The sequence below is a fragment of the Colobus angolensis genome, unplaced genomic scaffold, assembly GCF_000951035.1.
Source record: "Colobus angolensis palliatus isolate OR3802 unplaced genomic scaffold, Cang.pa_1.0 Scaffold157, whole genome shotgun sequence".
Taxonomy (NCBI): Eukaryota; Metazoa; Chordata; class Mammalia; order Primates; family Cercopithecidae; genus Colobus; species Colobus angolensis.
The window spans coordinates 507,362-516,735 of NW_012114677.1; the positions used below are offsets into that span (position 1 = coordinate 507,362).

At 50.6% G+C, this 9,374-nt stretch overlaps 1 protein-coding gene across 4 annotated transcripts in view; it reads right to left on the reverse strand.

Moving 5' to 3' along the window:
- Positions 1-554: 554 nt before the first annotated feature.
- Positions 555-9,374, reverse strand: part of RNF4 (ring finger protein 4) — a 45,182-nt gene continuing 36,362 nt past the window's right edge. For 3 of the 4 annotated variants that reach the window (XM_011936745.1, XM_011936746.1, XM_011936747.1), the window contains 4 exons: positions 4,466-4,475; positions 3,836-3,995; positions 3,291-3,339; positions 555-2,757 (listed from right to left, as the gene is read on the reverse strand). In XM_011936745.1, the coding sequence (XP_011792135.1) occupies positions 2,608-2,757; positions 3,291-3,339; positions 3,836-3,995; positions 4,466-4,475 (369 nt within the window). In that variant the 3' untranslated portion in view covers positions 555-2,607. The remainder of the gene's footprint in view (positions 2,758-3,290; positions 3,340-3,835; positions 3,996-4,465; positions 4,476-9,374) is intronic. The other variant, XM_011936748.1, reaches the window with a different exon arrangement.

Sequence of the window (9,374 nt, forward strand, 5' to 3'; positions counted from 1 at the left end):
GACCCAGGCAGCCAAGCATGTTAGCCTTTCTAGTCCCTGGGGACAGCTGGATCGTTACAGAGGAGGGCAGAGGCAAAGGGAGAGCTTGGACACACTGCCAAGCCCATTCCCTCCTTGTGGCTTTGCTGGCACTGCTCGCCTGTGGCAGTGGCTGTCACATCCATGCACTCCCAGTGCTGACTCCCACGCAGAGGGCAAATTTTGTATCTAGGTGGCCAGGGGCAAAGGGGGGCACTGCAATGCAAGGTATCCAGGGCAATCTCAGTCCATCCCACTCAGAGCAGCACCCCCAATACCTCTGAGAGACTGGCTGAGCTGAGCAGACAGTTCCTCGGCCTCGGCCAATCTTGCCTCTCAGAGTAGACTCTGCTCTCTCAGGGACTCCAGGGCTTGGGCCTCTGGCTCTGCTCCAAGAACAGCCTCTCACATGCGTGCTGGATTTCGGACATGCAAACTTCCTGAACACACACCAATGCAAAACACACTCAACGTGAGGCAGACAAAGGGGGGAAGCTGATTCTAATTCCAAAGAGCAAATGAGTGTGTGAAAGATATTTGGTTCAAATTAATGGTTTTATTTCCATCTTTAACACTAGCAGAGGAGTCCAAAGCAGACTGATATCCATGGATATAGTTTAAATGTAACAAAGAAAGAGTTGAACTATGTACATTGAGAAAAGGAAAGACATTTTTTTCATACCAACCTTTCCCTAGTTCGCAGTTTCTGAATAGTAGAAACAAAACACATTTTTAAATCTTTTTATCAATTTAATTTAGGACGAAGTAACACAACTTTTATAATTAACCACTGAAGTTGTCTTTAAGGATAAAACTTAAAGAAATTTTAAAATGGGTGGTACTATATTTTATTAGTGGACTGACTCCAAGGTTGCCTTGCTCCAAGTCTGGGCATCATGACACTCGCATGATGCCCAGAAGAAAGTTAATGGCAATGATGTTCAGTCAGAGGGCAGACACGCTACACATCACAATTATGAGAGCTGAGGATTCTGCCCTCTTCAACTCCAAGTAGAAAATTATTATTTTCATTCAAACTAACTGGAAGTGAGCCAAACAGTTAAAAAGTCAGAATGAAGAATAAAACAATTTTCTTTTCACACAGAGGAGGGACACTCCTTCAGCCCCGTCTAAAGTGAATCCTGTGCTGAGTCCCTGCTCCTTCAGAAGGGTAAACTGAAGGTCAGTTATTGCTAACAAAGCCAGAAGTGGCCCCTTTCCCACTCTGAAGATGTTTCACACGAAAAGGCCGTTTGTTTGGCTTGAAGCCCTCTGAGGAAGGAGGACAGCAGAAGAGGAGGCAGGCTGGCACTGTAAGGCCTCTCTCGTTAGCCACCCCCAGGGCCTGTGCTGTCAGGGGCAGCGTGGGCCACTTTGCTGCCCTTCAGAGAACCTGAGGCTCCCACACACCTGTGGAGTGAGGGAGAGGTTGTCATCTGGGCCCATGTTTCACCCACCAAAACCTATGGAGCAGTCAAAGCCCAAAGGATCCAAGCCCAGTTGGCCAGAGGAGTAGCTTCTGAAACAAATGGCACTGGGTTGGGAAGGATGAGAAAGCCAAGTCAGGTGGGCCAGGTTCTCCAAAACATGGGGCAACAGTGACTTGGGCAAAAGCCTGGAACTAAGCGGCTGATAAGGCCACAATTACTGCCACCACCTCTCAGTATCTACGCGGGGGCAGACGTTAGGCAGTGGGAAGTGAGGAACTGAGGACTGGAGGGCGTGTGGCAAACACAGGATGGATTTTATCAGAAAAGAGAGGACACCCAAACACGTGCCTGCCCTATTTATCTTACATGTCCTGTGCCAGGTGAAGGACGCTGGAGCATGGGTAAGGTTCCTGAGAACAACTGGCGGGCAGAAACGGGCTGGGATGGGCACTGCTCCCTAGGCAACATTAGGCCTCTGAGGGGGACACTAACAGTGCTACATCTTGTGGGCTGCTGAAAAGTAGGTAACGAATGGCCTTTATTGCACTTTTTCGTTCTTAGGAAACAGGGGATTGCCCTGCAGTTTCTCCTGATTTGCAGAAATCACTGCAGATCAATTGTAAGGTGCAGGCAGAATCACGGGTGACCTCTGACTCTCAAGGGAAGAAGTCCAGTGATTGGTCTTTCCAGGGCCTCAAGGGGCCACTCTTGCACCTGGGATCCTCGAGCTGGGTGAACTGGGTCTGGCTTGGTCAATGTGTGGCAGGTAGATTGGTCGACCGGCAGACACTCGGAACAAAAGGTGGTGTGCCTGGGAAAGCTGGGGCAAACTTTCCAAACAAGGAGAATTTCTTGGCAAATGTGCAGGTTCTGCAAGCAGACTAGAACCACGATCCCCCATGTGCCTGACTCCCTTTCTCCCACTCTGGAACTGGACCGCCCCAGAGGAAAAGACATGGCCTGGGAGGGCCCTGGGTCCAGCGCCATAGCATCAAACTGGAGACAACAAAAGGAAGGGCTTGGAAACAAAAGAGCAGTTTACATATCAGATGTTGGTTTCGAAACAGTCTTTTTGAGTGCAGGAAAATGGAGGCAGATACCACTGGAGAACCTGTCTGTCTGTCTGTCCATCCGTCTCTCCTGGTCGACTCTGAATACTTCATATATAAATGGGGTGGTACCGTTTGTGGTTGATCTTTTTCCTACAAGTTGGGCAAGTATTAGCATTCTTCAGGGAATCACGGAGGCACTGGCTACAGAAGACATGGCCACACTCTGTGGAAACGATGAGACGTCCATTCTGCACGATCTAGAAGGGATTAAAAAGAAGAGTCTCTGAGTTTATCCTTATCCCAGAGCAGCCATGGTCCCCAGAGAATCCCACCCATCTATGCCTAAGATGACCAATTAAAGGAAAGCAAGGGCCAGGCTGCAATAGGGAGGGGTCTGGAGAGCTGACTGTGCCTGCTGCGATCGCTCTGAGCTGGAGAGGAGGAGGCAGGGGCCATGGCGTCTCAACAGCGTGACAGCCCAAGGTTATGAGGGATGCCAGTAAACACTAGCAGCTTCCAGAAGAGTCAGGATGGGGACACAAAAGGAGGACGCATTTACACCCGGAAGCTCAAGGCATACAGGGGTACAGGCGCTGAAGGTGAAAGTTGTAGGGTCCAAGGAGAAACGGGCACATTCTCCCCTCACAAGCAGATCTGCAGCAAGTGATGCCCAGGCATGACTGCAAGTAGGGCTGTCCAGCCCCACCAAGGGGGAAGATCCTGTCTCATCCAATTCTTTCAATGAAGTTTAGAAACCAGAAGCAAGGAAGATACAGCTTGGTTTACTTACCTCAGAGTATCCATCCATGCAGATAGGACAACTGACAGTACCCGAGGGCCTAAGAGCACAGTGCTTCACATTAGTTTTTCAGTCAATGCAAACATTTTATTATACCCTGTATGTGGCCTTCATGTAAGTGGCCTGTATCCCCTACAAGAGAACCACCCCGACCTTCTCTGACTCTGCCTTAGCATAGGCATCCAAGAGACTTTCAGAAAAGCCAACTGCCCCAAGGGCATGTGGCAGGGTGAACATCAGAAGGTGCAGACAACCTGAGTCACCCTGCCCTCCCCCAGGTCCCTACTGGCCCCAGGATCCCTGTCTGGAGCCACTGGGACTGTCTGCGCCCACTCTGTCAGCGCCCGGCATACCCTGGTTACAGTGGAAACAGCTGGGTTCAGTTCTGGGCCAGGTTCCAACTGTATCCAGATGCTAGGGAGAGGCTTGGTCAAGCCCTGCCAGGGCCGAGCGCTCACAGATTTGCTGAAAAGCATTCCTATGTCCTGGCCCCACACCCTAGCACGCCAGCAGCAGAGCTGGAGGCATGTTGGTACCTGAGGCCTGTAGCGCCCTCATCCCTGGTGTTTCTGGGAGTGTGGGTAGTCACATACACGTCTCTGTCCCTGGACAACTCCTCATCGTCACTGCTCACCACACAGCTGTCAGCGTGGTCCTGGGGCAGCCTCCTTGCATTCCTCCTTGGTCTTCTTCTTTCTAAGGTAAGAGGTCACATTTTCAGGTTGGAGGCTCCCTACTCTTACCATCCTCACCACCCCCATCCTGATGCCTCTTAAGACCCTCTTCCTTCCCTGCCTGGGACCCCCAGAGAGAAACTGCTGCCATGCTCAGCTATAACCCAGAAGGTTCTGCCCAGCTCTGGAGGCCACTATCTTATCTTCTCAGGAGAAACCCCCCAACCCCTGCTGTGAGCTACCAGCCTTCTCCAAAATCTGGTAGGCCACAAGAAAGGACAACAGCTCAGTGCTCAGTGATGGGGTGAAGTTTCTTCAGCAGGCACGGGGGGACTGACTGTGCGGGTCTGACCACAGTATGTGTGAAGGGATCCTCCTGCTTGGAGAGCTCCAAGCCCTTGGGGAAGGTCTGCCAAGGCCTGCAGCACCGCAGCTCTCACCTAAGGCAGTTTTCGCTCCAAACCCAGTGAAAAAGGAAATGAAACCACTTACCGTCAACAATCTTGTAAAACGAAGGAGAAAAACAAAAGAGAAACAAGCAATCAGTTTGATATAAGTGATAAATGAAGGCGTTTCTTTTTCTGACGTGTGACACCCTCTGTGGAACCCTCTGGTGAGCAGCAGGGGCCCCACCCTCCTCCCACCCGCAGAGGATCTGTGCACCTCTCCCAGTCAATCAAGCCCGTTTCCCAGGTCACTCCACCTCCCAGCTGATGCGCTGTGTGTCTCCCTGTTGGGTGTTTAGTGGAGTCTCTGGGAGCGTGAACACAGCCACAGCCACAGCCACAGCCACAGCATGTGGTGGCTTGCAAGACCTGGGGATCTTACTTACTATCTGGGGGCTGCAGCTTCCTCTTCTGAGAAACAGTCACCAGAGCCCACATCTGACTGTGGTGTTGTGAGGACTACCTGAGGCAGTGAACATTCAGACAGCACTAGGGGCACCATGCTTTTGCAAGCTGACACGGCCAATGTAGGCCCCTGCCAAGGTGGAGCCTTCATGTGGAGGAGGATTTGCATTGCTCAGTAGGTTGTTACAAATAACTAACAAAGAAAAGCAGGCTATGCATGACCAATGCGTGTGACACACAATCCAATTCTGTGTCCTGGGGGCCTAGGAACCTGACAAGCCCCTCACCTGCCAGCTCAGAATTTACAGCTAGACGATTTCTGCTCCAACAGTTTCAAATTCGGTTCCTCCCGCCTTCTGGCCAAGTGCTCTTACCCATCTAGGCAGGTCAGTGGAACACCCTTTCCCTCTTGCTCAGCATGCAGGAGGGACTGCTTCAGGAAAAGTTCTCACTGCCAAAGCCCTACTGCTCACCTCACCCTGCCTGTCAGTGACAAGAAGCTCTAATCCTCTACTCTGACTCCCGCGCAGCTAGGATCCTGGACATGAACCATGCTCCCTCAAACAGACACACTCATGCTACTGGCAGGGCAGGGGGTGGAGGCCAACTTGAGCTGCTGTGGGTGTTGGCACTGGCAGGCACAGCTGCATCACAAAGAAACAGTTCTGGCAGAGGCTGCTATGTCTTGAGTCCAGGGCTCTCCTCCCTAGAAAGGGTCTGTAGTACTGTCTACTCGAACCCAAAGATATGAGTGCAGGGCGTGGATCCCACCTCCAGACCTTCTTCGTGGAGCAGACAGAGCAGCTCCCTAGGTGGGTCCATGCTTTGAGGTCAAGAGTTATTCCTTGTGACGCAGCCCAGAGATTGCTGATTTAGGCTTCTCCTTCCATGTTAAAATCCACTAAGCTTAAGAATAATTAGAGTGGATTTTGTTTCCCAAATGGCATCCTGACATACACAAATGGCCATGCAGGAGAATGTAGGCCTGGGTATACAGGTCTTCAATTTGCGGATGACAATATAATCCACACACGTGGAGGCACTGAAAAGTGCTCCCCTTTCCTCTCAGAGGAGACTGCAGAAGGTGAAAAGGGAAATCTGGGGACAATCAGTCAACCTCATCAACAGGACCAAACTTACCAGGGCCAGCACAATGTACTGTCCGCATGAAATCTGGAAAGGAGGCTCTGGTAACAGTGCTGGCCCTTGGGGAAAGCCCTGGGTTTAGCTGGGAGCAGAAGCAAATTCTTCTGTGGCTCGAAATGACCCCAGCTTTCTACAGCTCCAACATGCCCCCACCGTCTGCCAAGATGACCCACTAATTAGGTGTGGACACCTGGAAGGGCTATGACACTCCCAGTTCCCCAGCCATGAGAGTGTGGGTACTGAGTCTTTATGGTCTCCTGTGAGTCATACCCAGTTTGCCCCTGGATGGTGCCAAACTGAGGCCTGTCCTGAGCACTGAGCGCAGGGGCTGCTGGCAAGCAGCAGGTGATATACACATAACTACTGGGTGCGTTAAGAACAGGGTGGCCAGAGAGTTTCCTCACTGGTAACAATTCTGACTGTCCCCACTTTCAGTGAGAGAAAAACAGCTTTTACAGATGAGTCTTCAGCATAAGAATGACACCACAGGCCAGGCGCAGTGGCTCACAACTGGAATTCTAGCACTTTGGGAGGTGGAGGTGGGTGAATCACTTGAGGTCAGGAGTTGGAGACCAGCCTGGCCAACATAGTGAAACCCTATCTCTACTAAAACTACAAAAATTAGCCAAGCATGGTGGCAGGCGCCTGTAATCTCAGCTACTTGGGAGGCTGAGGCAGGAGAATCACTTGAACCCAGGAGGTGGAGGCTGCAGTGAGCCAAGATCGCGCCATTGCACTCCAGCCTAGGCAACAATAGTGAAACTGTCTCAAAAAGAAAAGAAAAGAAAAGAAAAGAAAAGAAAAGAAAAAAAAAAAAGCCTGGGTGCGGTGGCTCATGCCTGTAATCCCAGCACTTTGGGAGGCCGAGGTGGGCAGATCACCTGAGGTCAGGAGTTTGAGACCAGCCTGACCAACATGGAGAAACCCCGTCTCTACTAAAACACAAAATTAGCTGGGCGTGTAATGTCTGCAATCCCAGCTACTTGGGAGGCTGAGGCAGGAGACTCACTTGAACCTGGGAGGCGGAGGTTGTGCTGAGCTGAGATCGCACCATTGGATTCCAGCTTGGGCAACAAGAGTGAAACTCCATCTCAAACAAACACACACACACCACAGCCTGGCCTCTCAGCTGGTGGACAATACAGTATTGATCACTGGTGTTCCCTCCACCCAGTGGCCGAGTCACATCAAATTCCAGAATCCCTGCAGACATCTCAAGAACTCTGTAATGTACTTAACTCACAGCTGCGGCCCTGCAGGTGGCACAGTGCTTGCCTAGCACAGAAGACGGGTGCAAGGGGAAGAGTACCAGCGCTTCATAAACGCCTACTGGATGAGTTGAGAGATGGATAGAGGTGCAATACAAGCTCTGCGGCCTCCAATCTATTTGAGAGGCCTTTAAGATAAGTGAAAAACCGAAACTGAAATAACAATGAGCGAATCCCCTGGGCTGAGCAGTTTAATTAGTACTGTGGTAAGCCAGCCCGAGACCAGAAAGTCACACTCCCTGGGTCGGGCGTGGTGTCCCACACCTGCAATCCCAGCACCACGCGATGCCAAGCCCAGTGGGCTGAATCACTTGAGCTCAGGAGGGCGAGACCATCCTGGGAGGGCAACATGGCGAGACCCTGTCACTACCAAAAATACGAACAATTAGCTGGGCATGGCAGTGAGTGCCTGTAGTCCCAGTACTCCTGAGGCTGAGGCAGGAGGATCTCTTGAACCTGGGAGGTTGAGGCTACAGTGAGCTGAGATTGGGCCCCTGCCCTCCAGCCTGGGCAACGGAGGAAGACCCTGTCTCAAAAAGAGAAAATAAAAAAGAAAAGAAGGAGATTCACTCTCTCAAACATTCTATTTTACTCTAGCTTCTTCTCAACTATGGAGAAGAGTCCACAGGTCAGAGCATTTAGAGACAAGTGGGCCTGCAGCAGGCACATCTGATTGGTCACTGGAAGCCCCTTTGTAAGGTGAGCCTCAGAACACCTCTGCATGAAAGAAACAAGTATAGGAATCACTGGGGTCCCGTGCACTCAGGCTGCCCCTGGCATTTCTAGGAATGTTCACCCAGCCAAGAGCACCGAGGCACACTTGCTTTAGACAACTTCGCAGCTCACAGCACTGCACACTGCTCCACCGGAGAAACAGCCATCTCCAAGCACTGTGCGCACAAAAGGCTACGCCATGTCCAACAGCTACACACATCATACAGTTACTGATGCCTGTTACGTGGAGCACTGGCAGGAATGTCGGGAAGATTGGTGCCGACAATCACGTTCTAGCTGAGCAGCCAAGCCATCTTGGCTAATTCCTCGATATGATATTTGGGCTTTTCTGAGCTCTTCTCTCTTCCTATAGAATTGGGCTGGCTCATTTATTCCAACAGCGTGCCTCCTGTGTCCTTTATACCCAGAGATCTACAGGGTTCTGTCTCTTCCTTCCTTCCAGAAATATCAAGCATCCTTTCTACAGAGTCTCACAAATGGAAAACCAGGCAGGATACAGAATAAAACGCAAATAGCGTGACTTATTAATACACTGTAGAAACAGACCAAAAAAAGATTCCAGAAAACCAGCCTTACTAAGAGACAATATTCGGAAATTTAAGAAAAACAGCCTAAGTAACATTTTCAATAATTTCCCCCTAAAAAATCTCGATTCCTTGAAGAGAGGTGCCAGTCTCTTTTCTACCACTGCATTGCTTCTAGCCAGAGCAGAGATGGGCATACTGAAAATGCTCATGAAGTGATCCAAGGCCAGCCTCAGTGGTTCACAACTATAATCCCAGCCCTTTGGGAGACCAAGGTGGGAGGATTGCTTGAGCCTAGGAGTTTGAGACCACCCTGGGCAACATAGTAAGACCTTGTCTCTACAAAAAAATATAAAAAATCAGCCAGGGATGGTGGCACACAGCTACTTAGGAGTCTGAGGCAGGAAGCTCAATTGAGCCCAAGAGGTACAGGCTGCAGTGAGCCGTGGTGGCACCACTGCACTCCAGCCTGGGTAACAAAATGAGACCCTGTTTCAAGGGGGAAAAAAAAAAAAGAAAAAAAAACTCAACAAATTTGGAAAAGGCACACAAAACAGAAAAAAAAAATGATTTGCTGTTAAAAAGCAACCAAGGAGGCTGGGCATGGTGGCTCACGTCTGTAATCTTACCACTTTGGGAGGCTGACTCAGGTGTATCACTTGAGGCCAGGAGTTCAAGATCAGCCTGGTCAACATGGTGAAACCCTGTCTCTACTAAAAATACAAAAATTAGCTGGCCATGGTGGCATGCACCTGTAATCCCAGCTACTCAGGAGGCTGAGACATGGGAATCGTTGGCACCCTGGAAATGGAGGTTGCAGTGAGCCAAGACTGTGCCACTGCACTCCAGCCTGGGTGACAGAGAGAGACTCTGTCTC